The sequence below is a fragment of the Typopeltis vanoorti genome, chromosome 4 (assembly GCF_054136105.1).
Source record: "Typopeltis vanoorti isolate ZY-2024b chromosome 4, IOZ_Tvanoo_1.0, whole genome shotgun sequence".
In the NCBI taxonomy this organism is placed as follows: domain Eukaryota; kingdom Metazoa; phylum Arthropoda; class Arachnida; order Uropygi; family Thelyphonidae; genus Typopeltis; species Typopeltis vanoorti.
In genome coordinates, this window is record NC_143552.1 from 151,242,119 (window position 1) to 151,263,472 (window position 21,354).

Consider the following 21,354-nt stretch of genomic DNA (forward strand, 5'->3'; position numbering starts at 1 on the left):
ATAATGCATAGCATTATACACATCCAAAAGGATGTAGGATGTGCACTTTACATTATGGGATACTAAGGCAATTAATGTGAAATCATTCAACTCTGCATATAAGTAGCCTAGTTATGAAGATACTTTGCACAAAATTTGTTTATTTACACTTGGATAAAGGATTAAAGAAGAATATAATTTCTTGGCATCTTTAATTTGCTTACTTTATGACTGTGTGGTTGATTTTATTAAAAAAAACAGTACAACATATGTGCAATAAATATAAATAAATGCACTCACATTTAGATTGTAAAATATTTCTTTACTATAGTTATTCTGTTGCAGTGATTACAAGTTCATAAGAAAAAAATTAACATAAATAAATTAAAGATATGTAGTTGACGAATATTTTGTTATAGACGTTTTTGATCCTACTTCTTCATTTTCGTTAGTTAATGGATATGTATGCAAAGCAGAAAGAGCCAAACAAGAATGACCTAACTTTTCCTGATATCGATGTTCTGCTAAGCTTAATACTGCATCTAGTAAAAAAGACGAATTCCTCTTGATGAATTTTTCCTGCAAAACAAAAAAAAAAACATATCTTTTTATATATAATTTCATAGATGGTTTATACATTTTTTTAATTCAATGTTTGTGTTTTGACCAGCTAAATTATCTATAATCTGATAGTCATTTGTTTTTTCAAGCTAATTTCAAATTCAAGCTAATCATTATCTACATGGAAGATCCCATTGACCTTATTTAATCCTTTATCCAAGCATAAGCAAACAAAGTTTGTATGTGAAGTATCCTCATGATTTGGCTACTTGTACACAGGAGTTATTGACTTCACATGCAAACTTTAGAAAATCAGTGGAAATTCAGTTTTCCACTGAGTCTCCAAAGTGTTTAGTTTTGTTATCAACTCTCATTTTTTCATTGACTAATATTTGTTTTTTGTATACTAGACTAAAGTTCACTCCTTTTTAAACTTTTGGACACATTTTTCTTTTCAATAAGAAACTCATTTTTCTCCTGCTCAAAAGTAATGGTTATCGTATTTCAGATCCCTTGCATATTCAGGTTACAACCTTAATCAGTGTGCAGTTATCACCATCAACTGCAATAAACAATCAATGAGACTTTTCTTGCATCTTCCCTCTGTATAAATTTGTGAATATCTTTATGTTGGAACATAGTATTAGTAATGACCAGTTCTTGTCCTGAAGAGAAAAAAAGTACTAATGATCATTATTAGTTGAGAACTGGACAATGAGAAGTCTCACTGTACAAATTCATTTTTGATGTTTGTCTACATCAATCTACTTGTATTGCCTGTCATTCAAGATTATGTTTCAAGTTTAATGCTGAAAATTTTAATTACTTTTGTCTTTCCCTGATCAATGTTTTACATGAATATAACATTTATTATTTAGAAGAATCTTATCTGTTTATCTTTGTTTTGGTAACACCAGTTATGTCTACATGGTGCTTCTGTAATTCTTCTGCCACTTCTACTTCTTTTCCATTGATATTTTTTACATTGAACTTACCTTGAATTCTGACAGTGTTCATTTTGACTTTCCTCCAGTAGCTGACTTTTTTCTGTTTGTCCTGGCTGCCTGAGGAAAATAGCTCGAGTCTTGTTTAACTGGTTAGCATCCTGATCAGCATAACATTTCATCATATAATACTATCATTTTCTTTTGGTTTAAGCCAATAGAGAAAACTTCATGTAAGCACACTATCTCACTCTTAAATCACATCACTATTCTGCGTTTCATCTCTTCTTTCAACATTAATGTCTTCTGACTTGTACTGCTGTTATTTGACTTCATGAAACCTTCACTTATTTTTATGTGCCTTACTTTGTCCTCTATGACACTTCATGAATACTGATCATGTTTGCCACTATTTGCCCTTTGATAGGAATACTCGTGTTACTCCCTGAAGTATAACACTGCCAGCATTCTCTCACTTTTTGCTAATCACACACCACTTTGTAGGGTGATAAGACAAAAAAAAATGTGCATGTACTATGCTTGCACTCACTTTTGATAGTGAACACATAGCACATTGCATGAACACGTTGCAACACACATACGTGTGTGTTGCAACTCAGAAAACCTGTCATATTAAATTTTATGAAAGTTGTGTCTCTCCCACTAATGTCTTGAACATATGTGATAGACACAGAGGAAGTAACGATTAGTTAATCTATATGGAGAGTGGTAATATAAAAGCATTGCAGAAATTATAATGCACAGTTTCTTTTCAATGGCTGTAGAAAGTTCTTCACTTATAAGGTAAATTATACTTGAAAATAAATCATATTCTTGTTTAATCCTTTATCCAAGTGTAAGCAAAGAAGATTCAAGAAGTTTAATGAAACAGTCCTAGAAAAGAAGTGTACTAAAAGTTCTCAGCAAGCATGTCAGCACATGCTTTGACAGAATAGAAGAGAAAAATGTAAGAAAGTGAAGCAATATGTAAAAGTAGCCAAACAAAAGTTCATGAAAAACTTGGATAAGAATAGAGAAGATAAATGTAAGGTGGCAAAATATTCTGGAGGCAAAAGAAAAAGCTTTAAAATAGATGAAAAATTACTGTAAAAGCAATCAAGAGATGATAAATGTAACAAAAGAAGTGGCAGAGGAATAGTATGGGTGTTCAAGAGAAGTGAAATCATGAGTACATAGCAGTAATTAAAGTAGTAAAGAAATCAGCAAAACCAGAAATTTAAAAGGCAGAAGAATTAGATAATATTCAACAAGAAATGGAGTATAAGAGTTTTGCAAGTTAAACCTTTTATATTCCACATCTGAGTATAAAAATACTGAATAACCTACTCCAGATGACTGGATAGATCACCCACATTAACCATCTATAAAAAGAGAAATAAAACTGAATGTGGGAATAATAACAGAGGAATTTCCCTACTCAGTGTTCCAGTAAGATTTATGCAAGCATATAGGAGAAGAGGCAAAAAAAAAATTGTGAAAGAGAAACTTGGGGAAGAACAAGCCAAGTTCAGCTTGTTTTTCTCCTTGCTAACCACAGTCACACACATTTCTAGAAATGGCTCTTTGTTATCTCACTTTGTGCCATATATTGAAAAAAGTCTTCTCTGTCAATCCTATAAAATCCTTTTATTAATTTATGGGTCTATCATATCCACTCTTTATCAACTAACCTTGTAATCTACAGATCTTCAATCTATCCTTAGAGGAACAATTACAGAAATCATCACAATCTTAGTCACTTGTTTCTAGATCCTTTCAACCATCTGCACATCTCTAAGGAATCCTGGTGTACAGTAATCCAGTTGCAGTATTATTAAAGACTTATAAAAGAGAACAACCACCTCCCAATCGCTGTTTGTCTGGGTTCAACATCATCCAAGGAATCTGATGAGCTACTCTACCGTCACTGTAATATACCCACTTAAACTTCAACTCCTGGCCACAATCACAATAATCAATATCCTGTAGTCCAGTTCCATCAACATGGTCAGCAGCTTGTGATAACTTTTTCCTGAAATGCATTACCTTGCTCTTTGACATATTAAAATGGTAGGCATTAGCCTTTGCCCACACTGCCAGTCTATTTAATTCATCCTGCATTATCTCTATATCATCTTCATTGATTATTGCTCTTCTCAACTTTGTGTCATCAGCAAATTGAATATTTTCCCTTAAATTATTCCTATATCAATTGATGCACAAATTAAATAGCAGCATCCCAAGTACATGGTCCTGAAGTACCAACAGTTGCCTGTCTTCTTGTAGATTTAATTCTCCCGTATGATACGTTTTGATGTCTGTTGATCAGTTAATCCCTCACCCATATTACCAGCTTCATATCCAACCCTGTTTGTTCAGATTCATGTAATAGTATTCCTTGTGGTATCCTGCTGAACACCTTTGCAAAGTCCAACAGTATTGCTATGTAGCCACTTCATTTAATCCAACTTGAATGTCAGATTTTATAATAAAAGTGAGTGAATTGCTTTGGCACAGCCTACCTTTAACAGAACTATGCTACCTCCCTCCACTCTTTCAAAAAAAAAAAAAAAAATCATATTTCTGTCTGGAATGAATGTCTTTTACCAACTTCAATACCTTAACCATCACTCCCAAGATGCCAAGTGGTTAATTTGCTATGTTTGTTTTGGAACCGCCTTTATATAATGAAACTATTTTATTCTCTTTTTTCATTCCCTTAGCACACCTTTGCAGAGCTTAAATTAAACAGTATGGTCAGAGGAGCTGCCAATTTCCTTGCACATTCTACTCACATGAATTAATGTCACATTTGGCACTGCAATATCTCCACCTGGATGATATGGTACAACCTTGCAAAGTGATCACTTCATAACTCAATTCAATCACTCAAAATGTCGGGTGATTATTTTGGTTGATATTAAACTGAAGTTTTAAACACAAAGGTTGTTTCCATAATTTCTAATAATGAATGTTGATCACTGTGTAATCATGAAGGAAAGGATTCTCAATTATTTTGTCTGCTTCTGTTACTTTCTGCCATTCACCATTCATTACCATTATCCTTCCACAGTTGTTCTTCCTTTTACTTGCCACATAGCAAAACAACTTTTTGGAATTTTCTCTGACCTTTTGGCCACCTGCCTCTCGTAATATGCTATTACCTTTCTTACCATACTAGCTCATCTTCTTGCCTACCTTGTACTGCTTATGAACTTGCTAATTGCCTTTCTCTTTATATACCCTTGAAACTTTTACTCTTTCTGCAACTACCACTTAATGATATTATTCATCCATCTAACTCCTACATGATCTATCTTCCTGACTATGGATATACAGTGATATGCTTTCTTCAAACACTGTTTGAACATATCCTATATATTGTTAGCATCTTTCCATAGATTCTTATACAGATTGTATGTCATGGCACTGCTCAAATCTGACAGCTCAGTTTGTCATAAACATTTATTTTGTAAATTCCATGCCTGGAAATCTCTGAAGTCAAGACTAGATGATCACTCCCCACCTGGAGACAATCTAACTACAAGTTCTGCCAAGTTCTGTGATGCTATCACCAGATCCAGTAGTCAAACCCCAATTGCCCTCTATTGCATGCTGTCTCAAGTAATTATCTCTTAGCTATTATATAAATTCCATTTCCTTCCCGACTCCCAGTGATCATTCCTTCTTCCAGTTGAAGTCCTTATAATAATAACAATTTGCCATGCACTCACTGTACTAATTTGCTGATCATGCCATCCATGTTTCATAATGCCAGATCATCCCCAGGCTTCAGGTATGTTTCCTGCAGGTAGAAGCATATAGAGTTATACTTCTGTGAGAGAGCCTTAATATCATCAATGTTTTGGAATCTAGGACAGTTCCATTGTAGAAATGTTTCCATTATTTCTTTTTGGTGGTATCATATTACTTCCTATGTTGAGAGGTTTTATTTTCATTATTCTTGAATTTTTTTCTTTTTCAAGAATTGTGGATTTCAAGAAATCCATCATTTCTTCTTCACAGGCATATCCAAGACATTGTGTGAAGTTTTTGGTATTGAGAATGCATCATAATGTAAATAAAGAGGTTAATAAAAATAAGCAATTAAAACCTGACAAGTTTTGTAAGTCATAATACTTCCATCATCTTTTATGTACTGGTACATAAAAGTTTTACCCTGATGATGTAGTCTTACAACTTACGAAACTTGTCGGGTTTTAATTGTTTATTTTTATTAAACTCTTTATTTACATTTTAATGTTTTGTGTCAATACCAAAAACTACCCACAGAAACTTATGTTTGCATATCCAACACATTGACTAACTTGACCTTCTAGGGCCATCTTGTTGAGTACCATCACAAAAAAAAAAAAAAAAAAAAAAAAGCAGTTTTTTTTTTTTTGAGATAGTATTCAACAGGACTGTCGATATACCAGTAACTTTAACAGTGACATGTGATATACAAATGCAGAACATTTAGAAGTCTGTTATATTCAGTAATTTTTTTATATGTTTATACAGTATGCAAATAAGCTTAGTTATTTCATGAAATTTATGGCTATTGAGATATTTCTTATATAAAACTTTTTATTGCTATATAAAATTTTCATTAAATATTATTGTATAGCTTACATAAACAACCTCAACACAGAAATATAACTTCACGGTTTGCTCAAAACAATTTTTCTGCCTAATGAACTGTTCCTAAAATTCTACCTCCAGAATAGTATTTTTTCCTTGTCTCCAAGTAATATTTTACTAAAGAAAAATCTTAAATTTTGCAAAATGTCACATCAAGATAGAAATAGACGTCTTCTATTTAGAAGACTGCATTACATTTCTCTCTTCCATCCATATGTTCACTGGGCATCCACAGATGCCGTATGGTCACTCCAGTTCTCGCAATGTAGTCCTGTTGTATGCTTTTCTGGAGGCTTGAACTCTCTGAAGATCAGACACTCCACACACACACACACACCATCCATCCATCTCACTGATGGTCTACCCCTTCCTCTTGTTCCAGGAACTTTACCTTCTAGTACTGTTCTGAGAAGTCCTCCTTCCATCCTTTCAATGTGTCAAAAATATTTTAACTTTCTTCTGTCAATATCCTTAAGGAGCCTTAAAGTTCTACTGATCTTTTCTAACACCCTATTCATTTGTATGCCTTTCAGTAAATCACTTACCATCTTGTTGCTTGCCTCTGAATCTTCTCATCCCCAAGAAACCCAGAAGACCATACCTGAGCACTGTAATCCAGATGTAGATGTATCACAGCCTTATAAAGAGGAATAAGATGTTGTATCTCTGGGCATACTGACTCAATCAATGTAACAAACTCAACTCTCTTATTTTGAATATTCCTTAAATTTGTACAAAAACATAACAATCCCAGCATCTTTGAGGCCATTCTACCAGCATCAACATTCTTTATTCTAGCTGATATACCACACTTCTCTTCAGTCTGACCACTACTGTTTCCTTGATCCTGACATTGATTGCCATTTATACCCATATCATCCTCACCTTGTGCTGCAATGATGTTGACTACATCATCACCCTAGTATCCATTTTCCTCCTGTCAAATCTTTCACATTTCTAGTGTATACATGAAGCAATTCTCGCAAAGCATCCAGGGAAATATTCTTTTGTAAGAATATTTCCCTGGATATGGGAAATATACAGGCAGAACACGACTTTCGTGCCATTAATTTTATGAGCTATCTTAGCAAACTTAACCACTGACTTATTCACATAACCAGAATAAGTGTCAAATTCATTCCCATTTGTTCTAATTAGTATCCATATGATATTTTTGTCAAATGCCCATGCAAAATCCAGCAGAACTATCAAGTAGCCATTTCCTTTATCCAACTTAGTCATCACTTTATTATAAAAAAGTTAATAAATTACAGGCATGACCAACCCTTAATAAAACAATACTGCCCCTCATGTATCATATTCTTATCCAACATTATTGAATTCCCTTTTTGACCAATATTTCCAGTACTTTTACCATCATGGACTATAATTTCCTACTGCAGTCTTAGAACCTCCCAGAGCTGAAACTTAAATTAAAGAGCCTAGTCAGAGGCAATGCCAGTTCCCCTTGCATATTCCTGCAAAATGTGAGCTGATATCCCATCTGATCACACAGCAGTATTTACATTGAGATTCTGCAATATCCTATCATCATCATCATCAAATTCCTGCCATGAACCCTCAAGGGGGGGGTGTACAGGATATGACAGTACTACATGAAAAATTTACATCATTACTAACTTCCTATCTACAATTTTCCTCCAAATCAGTCTGTTACTTGTCATGACTCCAACATTATCAATCTTATATTTCTACTGTCTAAGGCACTTTACATTGATATACATTGATAACAATGTATATCAATGTAAATCCACCTATATCTTGGTCTTCCTCTGGATCGTTTTCCTGCCAACCTGGCAAATTTGTTTTGCTAATCTTTATTCGCCCATTCTATTTAAGTGACCATACCACCTGAGATTAGCTCTGATAACACAATGTTGGATGCTGACAATGTCAAGTTCTTTCCTAATATCCTCATTTTAAATAGGATATTGCCATTGATGCCTTCAGTTCTTACCTCTAATCTTTCTCAGGACTCTCATATCTGTGGTCTCTAGTCTTTGGTCAAGTGTTTTACTTCTAACCCAGCTCTCAGATCCATAAGTTAAAACTGGTTTGAACACTGTCTTGTATACAGCTAATTTAGTGTTCCAACTAATTTCTCTCTTATTCCATATAAATTTATTCAATTCACTTCCTACCATACCAGCTTTGTTTGATTCTGTTGTCTATTTCAATATTTAATTTACCATCTTCACTAAAAATCATGCCTAAGTAGCTGAAATGTTTTACTTGTTCCACAGGTTCTCGTTCACAATGCACTTGACATTTTCAACGATTCTGCCTATTGTCATTGTCTTTGTCTTTTTTATTGCTGACCTTTATACCATATCTATTACAACACTTGTTTAATTTAGTCAGGGAATCTTGCAGACTTGTAGTGGATTTATTTAGAAGTATAACATCGTTTGCATAAAGCAAAGAGCTGACATTAACATCTCCAATTTTGATATCATGTTTAATACCACTTTCCTTCATAATGTGATCCACATAGATAATGAATAACAGAGGGGATAATGTATATCCTTGTCTCACACCAGATTTACCATTAAATCATCTTCCTTCAATTCTAACTGCTGAATTACAATTAAAATAAAGACTAAGTATAGCATGATATAATGCCCCATTCACACCATATAACTGTAGCATATTGAACAGCTTCTCTCTTGGCACCTTGTCATATACCTTTTCCAGATCGACAAAACTTAAATATAGATCTTTGTTATATTCACATGCTTTCTCAACTATTTGTCGTAAAGTGAAGATCTGATCCTGACAGCCTTTATTTGGCCTGAATCCAGCTTGTTCTTCACCAAGCTTTTCTTCCACAGTTCTTCTCAACCTTTCTCAAGTATACTTGCATAAATCTTGCCAGGAACACTTAATAGGGAAATACCTCTGTAATTCTCACATTCAGTTTTATTTCCCTTTTTATATATGGGTACTATGAGAGCTCTACCACAATCATCTGGAATTCGTCCTTCTGTCCAGAACTATGCACTGCATAGTTCAGAAAGTATGGTGGTATAAGACTTTTATACCACCATACTTCAGCATTTCTGGTTGAATATCATCTACTCCTGTTGCCTTTCCACATTTCAAGCCTTTGATGGCTTTTTCTACTTCAAGTATGGATACGTATTCCTGGTCAGTGTTTTTTACCACTGTGTTATCAATGCTTGTTTCATTTAGCAATTTTTCGAAGTAATTACTCCATACTTCAAGGATATCTTTTTCTCTCATTTTCATGTCACCTTTATCATCTCTAACTCCTTTTACAGCACTATCTCTTTTTACAGCACCTCCATTTCTAAGCTTCTTCTACAACCTCCAGAATATTTTGCCACCTTCTTGATATTTATTTTCTATGTTCTTTCCAAAGTCGTCCCATGACTTTTCTCATGGGAGGACTTTACAAAGTCCTCCCATGAGAAAAGTCTCTATATTCTGTATAGAGAATTTTTTGATATGCTTTTGATATTTATATAAAAATCTCTATATTCTGTATAGAGAATTTTTTAATATTTATATTTTGATATCAAAATATTTTGAAAAATATTGTGATATGCTTTCTTCTTTTCCTTCACTGTCTCTTTAACTTCCTGTGTCCACCATGGAGTTCTGATTTTTCTATCCTTGCAGATAACCTCACCACATGCCTCTCTGGCTGAATCAATCAGGGTTTTTTTCATGGCTTGCCACTGAATCTCCAAGGTTTGGTTGTTCTCAAACTCTTTCATTTTTTCTTTAATAATCTTTGTGTATTTTAGTCTACAGTGCACATCTGAGAGCTGCTCAACTTTTATTCATTTTAAAACTTTCTTACATGTTATTCTTTTCAATATGAAATTCAATTTTATCCTGTTCAACACTAAATAGTGATCACTTACAATTTCAAATCCTCTGTACACTCTGGTGTCCTGTACCAGGGAGAAAACATCACTATCAACAATAACATAGTGAATGAGACTTTTCTTATTCCTTGCCTCTTCTCTCCATGTGAATTTGTGCACATTTTTATGTTGGAAAATGGTATTAGTAATAACCAGTCCATGTCCTTAGGAGAAATCCAACAGGTATTTGTCATTATTATTAGCTTGTATTCTGGAAATTTTCCCAAAATATTTTTCTATGTCTGACAATCATTTCCTACTCTGCTATTTAGATCCCCAACATGGACCAACTTTTCCTTTTTCATTGTGACAGTTTCTTTTTCTAAAGCATAAAAAAATTCCTCCACTTCTACCTTAGTAGAACCTTCTGTGGGACCATAGGCACAAATAAGTTTCATTTTCCAATTATCCATTCTGATATTAGCCCACATCACTCTACTTGAGACTGCCTTCCATTCAAGAAGATTAGCCTCGTATTTTGTGTTGAATACTATGGCTACTACTTCTTTTCCTTGATTGTCATTTTCTGAATATAACATTTTGTATTTATTGCTCAGAAAGATCTCACCAGTTTTCGTCTTTTTTATTTCAGTCACCCCTATTATGTCGATTTGGTACTTATCTAATTCCTCAGCTAGCTCCATTTCTTTGCCATTCAGGCTTATTATGTTGATAGTACCGATCTTTAACTCTGGCGATGTTGAGTTGGGGTGTGTTTTAAGATTTGCAATATTCTAAGAACCTCCAATTCATCCACCTCTGTTTCCACATCAGTCTCTGTCACATATGTCACAGCAGTACCCTCACTTGTATGATATACTGTTCCAAACAGGTCACTCAGAAACTCAACTATTTTATCTGCTTTTGTCACCTCATCATCATCAGCACTCATTAAGGTTAATCTTCCATAGTCATTCTTCCTCTTACTTGACACAAAAGAACTCTTTGGGATTCCTTTTAGCGTGCTTGGCTAGATTCTTCTCGTAATCTGATTTTGGCTTGAAAACCATGCTGGTCGCCTTTCTCCATATATATATATATATATATATATATATATATATATATATATATATATATCCTTCACAGCATTTACTTCTTCTGTAGCCCATGCTTAATGATATTACTGATCCTTCCTGATACTCCTACCTGATTAACTTTCCTTACCTTAGGTATACAATGTAATATTGATTCTTCTAGATCAGGGGTGGGAAGCGTCAGGCTCATGGGCCATATAAGGCCCACAAAATCATAATCATAGCAACATAAATTTATATTAAATCAGGGTTCGGCAACCTTTTTGGATTGAAGAGCCATTTTTAAAATTATATCTGTTAAAAAAAAATTTAGGGAGCCACATGCAGTGATGAGCAACCAATGGTCCGCAGGTTGCATGTGGCTCTCTTGGGTTTTTTGTGCGTTTTCCACGGTGTTCGTTTTGTACGGCAGAATTGGTATATTTTAATTAAAAATCTATTTTATGAATGTTGATTTTTACATGTGGATTTATTTGTGCAGGGGTGGCATGTCACACAAAATATATGATATTTTTAAATATTAAATAATAAAACAAAGATTTGCTCCTCCTTACAAAAACATATGTATAAAATCCAATAACATACCTATTTCTTTAATTTTTTTTAAAAATTTAAAATATCTTCTTAGTGCGACTTTTTTTTTGCTGTTGAACTTCTTGGGATAGTTTCTCAATACGCGGCGAATACACTATAATTTTCATTTTCAAACATGGCGAAAGACTCACATTGTTTAGTAGGTTTCTCATTTACTTTTAATAAAATTCATATTAGAAAATATTTGTTCACAGAAATATATCGATCCAAAAATCGATAGAAATCCAAATGCGTATGTTTGAAATCACTGAATGTAAGTGTCCGGTAAACAATTCCACGTATCAAATACAATCTGATCTTGCTTTTTAATATCTTCTATTTCAGACCATTTTTTTGTATTGCAAAGGTAGATTTTTGTCTTTCCAACTCCTCCAGGTCAGCTTTAAGATTTCTAAATTTTGAATTCCACAAATCCTGGATTTTCAGGTCCTCTAACTGAAGTTGAAATGCAGCTTAATCAATTCCAGCAGAAGGTGAAAAATTTAATTTGGCAGGATTAATTTCAAGTGGTCGCAATAAAAATGACATAGTTGCCTTGTTCTTTCTAAATTCCTCAAATCTCCCATTAAATGCAGATCGCATATTTACCACAATTTCTTTGAAAAAGGTTAAATTTATGGAATTATTATCAGCTTGTTATTGTTGATATTTCTTCAACGTAGGAAAATGTATTAATGTGCCTTTCTCTAAGTTTGTCGCAAACAAATATAATTTTTGTTCAAACGAAATCACTTCTTCTAAATGCAAAACTGCTGTATTTCCCTTTCCCTGTAGTTTCTTATTTAGTGCGTTTAAATGGGAAGTCACATCCATCATAAAGTAGAATTTTTGTAAAATGTAAATAGAATGTAAAGAAGGATTATCGTGTATGATTTCAAAGAGGTCAAACATGGAAGTATTAATTTTTCAACATTGCATGTACTATTTTCAATTGTAAAATATCCTTGACTTAATGTAAAATGTCCTTGATTAAATGTAAAATGTCCTTAATTTATTGCAAATGCTAAATTTAGTGTTTTTATTTCTAATTTGATAAATAACATTAATTTTGCATTATTCAAAAATAGATTGTTTAATAACGAAAAGAGCCTCAATTATTCATTCAAAGAGGCGCATTCAGCTCTGGAGCCGCAGGTTGCAGACCCCTGTATTAAGTGAATCATAATAATGATTCACTTAATACAGGATAGTACTTAATTGAGTACTATCGTTCATACCATCAACTCTCGAGAAGACCTTGAGAGTCGATGGCTTGAACGTTGGATATGTTCCAAATCCAAGATGCAGGATTAGAACAGCTACCAAAGCAAAATAATCACGTTGCTGGCGACACACACACTGGATAGTTATTAAAACTTAAGTGGTGTGACATCATACAAATGGCGACTACAAAGAAAAGAAAAGTTGATGCAGAGTGTCGATCTTTCCAAGAGAAATGGACAAATGATTATTTTTTTGTTAAAGTCAAAGGCAAACCTGAGTGCTTAGTTTGTGGCAATGCGTTAACGGTAATGAAAAAAAGTCAGTCTGGAGCGTCATTACAGCTCAAGACATGCTAAACTCAACGAATTGGGAGGCCAAATGCATCTGGATAAAATCAATGCTCTTCAGCGGAGTTTGGAATCACAACATGCTGCTTTCACTAGGCCTCATTGTGACAAAGATAATGTCATTCAGATAAGATATGTAGTGAGCGAGCTAATCGCAAAGAAGCTGAGGCTTCATAGAAGCACAAGATATTGAAAAAAACATTGAAAGATTCTGCAGGAGATTTCCAATTTTTCTCTCTGACTTGTGACAAGACAACGGACAAAACGAATACTGCACAACTGGCCGTTTTCATTCGTGTGATAACTGCAGAGTTTGACACGGGGGGGGGGGGGGAACTGTTGTCACTGAAAGCCATGCATGGCACTACAAGAGGTGAGGACTTGTTTGAGAGACTTGTTTTATCAATGACAAAACTTGAGCTAACATTGGAAAATTTAAGTGGCCTTACTACAGATGGAGCTCCAGCCATGGTTGGCTCACAAAAATGGTTAACTGCATTTGTCAAGAAAGAACTGAATTGTCTCAGTCTTGATCCAAGTGATTTAATTATATGCCACTGCCTCATACACTAAGAAAGTCTCTGTGCACAGTCATTGCGGCTCAACAATGTGATGTCAACAGTAGTGTCATGCATAAATTTTGTCAAAAGCAGAGAGTTTAACAGCCACCAGTTTAAGGAGTTACTAAATGATCTTGAGTCCGAGTACAGTGATCTTGTTTATCACTGTGAAGTGCGGTGGCTGAGTCGCGGGAACATGTTCATGAGGTTTTATGAACTACAGGATGAAGTCAAGTAGTTCATGGAGATGAAGGGAAAACCTGTCAGGGAACTCAAATGATAGCAAGTGGCTATGTGATCTAGCATTCATGGTGGACATTACCAAGTACCTCTCAGAGCTGAGCGTCAAGCTGCAAAGCCCCAACTAGCTTCTCTGCTCCCTGATTTCAAACATGAAATCATTTGAAGCTAAATTAAGGCTGTGGTGCATATAACTTGGTGCATTTCCCCACCATGCTGGTGAATGTGCAAAACTAATTGAGGCATTTAATAAAAAATTCAAGGAGGTGAAAAGTAAACAAATGGAATTGAACATCTTTGCTACACCGTTCAATGTGCCTGATAACTTACAACATGAAATCATTCAGCTGTAAAGCGATGATGAGCTGAAAGCTAAGTACAACAATCTCCCACTGCTTGAGTTCTATAAACGTTACATAAGCAATGATGAATTTCCCACTTTGAGGAGACATACATTGAGATATGCATCTATGTTCGGAACAACTTACTACTGCAAGCAGTTCTTTTCAAAACTTACCTTCGCAAAGAGATGACTGTGCTCCAGACTGACCGACACAAACCCAGAAAAGCTGTTGCGAGTAGCAACAACATCAATACCAGCTAACATCACACGCCTCACCAAAGAGAAGCAGTTCCAGCCATCACATTAGAGGTGAGTTAATTAAATGTTTACCAAATATAGCAGGCTAATTTTTAAGTTGATAATTTTGTATGGCCCATGAATGATGTTATAAATAGCCTTTTCTGCCAAATGGCCCTTGGCAGAAAAAAGGTTCCAACCACTGTTTTAGATTAATCCCTTAACTATCTTCCATGCACTACTAACATCCTTCCCTTGCAAGGTTTTATGCCATGACAGAGATTCAAGCTTCCTCCTAAGCTTGTCATAATCAACTATCTTATAGTTCCTCATATACCCCTTCTTGACAGAATATTTCTCATGTTTTACAAGTTAAGACTGCATAATCACTTTCACCAATCAGAGGCAACGTGGCCACCTTGGTTATGGAGAGCTCTTCGAATCCTATGACCAGGTCCAATACTCTCATACCCCAAGTCATCTCTATCACAAGCTGCCTCAAGTAATTATCTCTTAGGTGTATAAATTCCATTTCCTTCCTTCAAGTCATTCAGATGTGATTCATTGTGATTCAGACATTCCCAGAACCTCCAGGCCTATAGCAAAAACCAACTGTATATTTTGTCTCACTGGCTTTGATCTCACACCAGACTGCTTCAAATGAACAGCCAGCCTCTGGGCTATGTCCTATTTTTTTAGGCTGCAATTCATCCACAATCATTAGCAGGCTCTGCCAATCCTATCTTTTTTATCTTCACTAAAACCCTTCATGTTATATCCCTGTAACTGCATCATTAGTAAGCCAAGTCTTACTAATGCCTATAAGTTTTGGTGAGGTTGCAATAACCAATGCCAACCACTCCTCCTTCTTATTCCTGATACTATTGGCATTAGTATATAGAAACTGCAGCATCCCTTTCAATCACCTATGATATTCACTATGATATCACTATGATATTCAATATTTTTGCTTTAAAGAATAGATTCTGCATTTGGTCATTCTCACACTCATTTTCCTCATGGGTGCCTTCACAGACACTCAATTGCTTCCACCCTAATTGCTTAAGTTTTCCTGAATTTGCCCTTCAGCATGCTCGCTGAACAAATCTCTCTCTCTCTCTAGACACCTAACACCAAAACCATTTAGATGTAGTCCATCAACATTATACAAATTTGTCATTCCATCAAACACAGACTATGGATCCACAAATTCTACATCATTCTTTCTACACAACCTGCATATTGATTCTTTTGCTATCAATGTCCTCCCTCCTTCATTCAGCTCTGTCATAACATAGCAGAAGACTCACAATCTTAACCTTCTAGCTTTTCATTTTTACTTTGTCTATCAACTCCTTTACATTCTTCCTGATAGGATACGTCTTGCCTCTTAGATCATTAGTGCCAACCAAGACAATTAATTCTTTTACCTTATCTTGTTGCATCTGAATGGCATGACTAATGTCGTTAATTTTTGCACCAGGGGAAACACGATTTTGTTACACTTTCATTAAATACTCTGTGATCATTGAGTCTCCCTACATAATTTTCTCCTTAACTTGTTTTTCTCATTTGTTCTATGATCTCGATTCTTACTTGAGACCCGCCCTGCTTCTTTTCTCTTCTCAGCCCTGCTAATCTCTGCCACTTCTGCAACTTTTCAATTTCACACTTTGTCCCGTGAAGGATAACATTCAATGTGCTATTTCTTTATGTTCATATTGTTCTCCTGCATTTCCACCAGCACATTCAACATTAATTCTGACATTTTCTATCCTGACATTGATAATTGCCACTCTATTAACATTTATTTCATTCCCATCCCCTAATTCAAAACTCACTTTTGAATCATTTAATTAACACTTGCTCTCCAGTTAATTTCCTTGTTTCATAAGGGAAACACTAATATTTCGAGATCCCAGTTTAAATCCTAGGCAGCCAACAGGTACCTCACCTAGTTAGGACTCTAGTCTTTCTTCCATGTGTTTCACTGTATTGCCTTTATGTGTGTGTGTTACAAGTATCATATTGTACTCCCTGACAATGTCTCAGTGACTAAGATGAAACATTGGAAGAATTAAATATTATTTTAATCCTTTCTTAGTGCTGTTTTACTCCATTAAGCCTCAAACATGAGATTATTTTGGGTATCCTGCAACAACTCTCCAGATAATCTACGGATATGCCATATATAATAATAATTAATCATTATATTGCATGATATGAATTTTAGCTGTTGAAAATGTGTTTTCATTTTGTAATTTTTTAAATTGGATTTGACTAAAACATACCTTGTACCATGAAATATGCATTTTAATAATTATACTTGGGAATACCAAATTTCTGCTGATAAGGCTATGCTGTAGTACTGATCTGTGTTGTTTGATATACAGTCATCTAGTACAGCTATTATGACAAACTCAGTCACTACAGATAAGCAAAAAGGTCTGGGCAAAAGACTTATTACTTCAGTGCTATGTCAAAGGAAACCCAATATAGCAATTTATTGTACAATGAAACCTGTGGAGTATTCATGCTAAACACACACACACGTAACCACAATAATAAGTTTTAATAAGTAAATATTTCATCCTAAGCATCATAGGACATTGTCAGTACAGTTAATTCAAACAATACTAGGAATAGCATACAGTTAAGGTGCATGATTACAATGGAATCCCAATATGCGTGTAGTAGCGTATTACAGAATTAAATTAAAATATATCTGGAGAAAAAAATAGATTACATTAAAATAAGATAACAATAACATATATAAAAATTATTTTACACAATTTTGTATGACAATTTCCCATACTTTAGGGATAGCAAGAACATCATTACAGTTCTGTGAAGTAGGGCTTCAACCCTTTCTTTATATAAACGTTCATGTTTATATAAAGGTCTATGTAGAAGTTTGTCTTTTTCTGATGGATCGTATGGTTTGGGTTTTCAACTCTGTGTTGTGCGAGGCCAGATTTCTGCAGTTTGATAAAATGGATATGGTCTTGATGTTCCGAAATGTGTTTATTAACAGATCTACCTGTCTGTCCATAGTAAGACAGTTTACAGAAATATGCAACCTCATAAATGCCAGGTAGCATAGGTGAGACTTCGGGAGACGGTAACAGGTAGATTGGTTTCAAGGTAGCAATAAGTTTGTATTTCTTCATAATTTTTGAAAGACGTTCGGAGATGCCTTTCACATAAGGTATGGCAATCCTATGTGCTTGTTCTTGTCCAAATTGATGTGTGCAGAAGTGATTGATGATTTTTTGAGTTGTTTTAGGATTGTATCCATTTAGTATGGCTGTATTTTTAATTATTTCCAATTCTTGGTTTAGAGTTTCTTCAGAGGAACAGAATCTGTGTGCTCTGGTTACTAATGATTTAATGATGACAAATTTTTCAGATGGATGATGAGCAGAAGAACTGTGAATGTAACAACCTGAAAATGTTGGCTTGCAATAGACAGATGTGAAGATGGAACCATCTTCTTTTCTTTGGATGTGTAAATCCAGAAAGGAGATACCCTGTGGAGATTCTTTTTCTAGCATGAATTTGATGCAAGGATGAAGAGGTTTTATTTCATCTAGAAACAGGTGTAGTTCTTGTTCAGAATGACCCCAGACAGCAAAGACGTCATCAGCATATCATAGCCAAATTTTTGGTTTGGGTTTAAAGGTGAAAATTTTTTCTTCAAGGTATTCTAGAAACAGACTGGCAACAAGGGAGACCCCATTACTGTTCCTTCCTCTTGCTTGTAAATTTTTTCCTCCCAAGTGAAATATCCGGACATAATAACAAATTTGAATAATCCAACAATATCGGGTGGAAATTTTTGAGTTAACAAGTCTATCGTTTCCTTATGGGGAATATTAGTAAAGAGGGAGACAATGTTGAAGCTAATTAGCATGTTGGTTTCCAACAGTTGAATGTCTTTTATTTTTGTGTGAAACTCTGTGGAATTTTTAATTGATGAGGCTGAGTGGCCTATGAAAGGATGAAGAAGGTCAGATAAAAATCTTGATAATTTGTAAGTCAGGCTGCTAATAGAATCCACGACGAGTATGAGTGGAACGTTATTCTTGTAAAGTTTAGGTAAACCATATATTGTAGGAGGCCTAGCATGGTATGTCCTGAGTTTTTTTATTGTTTCTTCATCTAAGGAAGTGGTTTCACCAAGTAACTTCTTGAGCTGTCTTTTTGTAGGATCATAATCAAATTTGGCATATGTATTTTGATCTCGGAGTAGTAAATTCATTTTTCGGTCATATGAATTGGTATCTAGAACAACAGTGGTATTTCCCTTGTCTGCTCTGGTGATGATTATGTTTCTATTACGTTTTAAGGAGGTAAGAGCTTTCAATTCTGATGGTGGGATATTCAAGTCTGAAGGTTTGGCATCATACATTATTTTGGCTATTTTGAAATGAAGTCTGTTGGCTTCAATATTGGAAAGATGGCTGATATGTTTCTTTCAAAGTTGTGTATAAAATCTAAATATGGAATGCATTTAGGTGAAGGCAAACTTATGACCTCTTGCTGTTGTTCTAGATACCAATTCATATTCCCACACATCTATCTAGACAAGAACAAGCCCATAGGATTCCCATACCTTACGCCAAAAGCATCTCTGAACATCTTTCAAAAATTATGAAGAAATACAAACTTACTGCTACCTAGAAACCAATCAACCAGATCTATAATTTGTTACCTTCTCCTAAAGACAAACTCTCACCTCTGATGCTACCTGGCATGTACAGGGTTCCATGTTCCTGTAAATTGTCTTACTATGGACAGACAGATAGAATCTGTTAATAAACACATTTCGGAACATCAAGACCATATCAGTCTTATCAAACTGCAGAAATCTGGCCTCGCACAACAAGGAGTTAAAAACCTAAACCATAGGATAAAATTGGAAAAAGAAAAACTTCTATATAGATCTTTATATAAACATGAACGTTTATATAAAGAAAGTGCTGAAGGCCTACTTCACAGAACTGTAATGATGTTCTTGCTATCCATAAAGTATGGGAAATTGTCATACAAAATTGTGTTAAAAAATTTTTATATATGTTATCTTATTTTAATGTAATCTTTTTTTTCTCCAGACATATTTTAATTTAATTCTGTAATATGCTACTGCATGCATATTGGGATTCCATTGTAATCATGTGCCCTAACTGTATGTTATTCCTAGTCTAGTTTGAATTAACTGTACTGACGATGTCCTATGATACTTAGGATGAAATATCTACTTATTAAAACATATTATTGTGGTTACGTGTGTGTTTAGTCCAATATAAGTTTTTTTTTCTTGGTTCCTATGAGAGTGTTTGATATACTTAACTGTACTCATTATATAAACATGCTATTAAATCACTCAGTTATGAGTGATTTAATAGCATTACTGTACTACAAGGTAATATAATAAAAAAGATCAAAGTTCTATGTTCTTCTACGATTTTATATAATCCATGTGTTATTAAATTATAGAACCATCAATCTTGTTAACATGACTTATGTTTGGTAAAATTATTATTAAATAAAAGCTGTTTAAATTTACCAAATCTTACCTCATTTTTATAAAGCTCACTTTGAAGTGAAACTTTTATATGATTTAATTGAGCAATAAAAGTAACAGCTAATGCATCTGAAACAAGTTGATGAACTGATGGCATATACAATTTTAACAGATCATCCAATGAATTCAGGTATGTCTTACTAAAAGAAGTTGTATTGACAGTTAGGTCCACCCAGCATTCCTCTGAAATAAAATATTTAAAGAGATGTAATTTTGTTTAATAATTAAATGGTTTTGGTGTGCACAATTCAAATGTACATGCTATACTTGTATAGCGTGTACAAGTATAGCCTGTACATATTAAAAGGTTTAAAATGATTCAGTAAATAAAAACCATTTCTAACATCTCTATCCTTATAATAAATTTTCAACATCTCTATCCTTTTGAAACCCAGGTGACCAAATCTGTGCACAGTAGTCAAGATGAGTCTGAACCATGGCCTTATGAAGAGGAATAACAACTTCCCTATCATTACTTGTTAGTGTGTTTACCTCCTGTTCATCTATATTACTTTGACATGCATCTCTGTCTCATCAGCAACTGCAAAATCTCCACCTGGATGATACACCTTTGCAAAATGATCACTCAGCAACTCAACTATTTCTTTGGGTTCAGTCACCTTCCTACAAAGGGTACTGTTTAGAGTCATCCTACCATAGTCATTTTCCCTCTTACTTGCTACATAATGAAAAATCTCTTTTGGGTTTACTTTGGCCTACTTAGCTAATTTTCTCTCATAATTTGATTTAGTGTTTTGTACCATACCACTCATGAGCATGCTGATCACTTTTTCTTTATATTCCCTCCAGTGTTTTTCCTTTTTTTGCAGCTCTTGCTTTATATCTCAACTTATCCATTGAATTGCCACTTAGTTTATGCTCTTGACCTTTGGTATGCAATCAGATATTTCTTCTCTCAAACAATTTCTAACCACTTCCCATGCGTTACTGACATTCTTCACTAGCTTCTCAAGCCATGGCTATGTTGAAAGATGCCTCCTTAGTCTCTCATAATTATATATATATAATTTATCCTACTTTGGATATAATTTATCCTACTTTGGATATAATTTATCCTACTAATTTATCCTACTTAGCTAATTTTCTCTCATAATTTGATTTAGTCTTTTGTACCATACCACTCATGAGCATGCTGATCACTTTTTC

At 34.4% G+C, this 21,354-nt stretch overlaps 1 protein-coding gene across 1 annotated transcript in view; it reads right to left on the bottom strand.

Moving 5' to 3' along the window:
* Positions 1-280: 280 nt before the first annotated feature.
* The window catches only part of Exo84 (exocyst complex component Exo84), a 230,949-nt gene continuing 209,875 nt past the window's right edge, over positions 281-21,354 (bottom strand). The window contains exons 15-16 of the mRNA XM_090391515.1: positions 20,180-20,370; positions 281-558 (exon numbers count right to left, since the gene is read on the bottom strand). Coding sequence (XP_090247641.1) covers positions 364-558; positions 20,180-20,370 — 386 coding nt within the window. The 3' untranslated portion in view covers positions 281-363. The remainder of the gene's footprint in view (positions 559-20,179; positions 20,371-21,354) is intronic.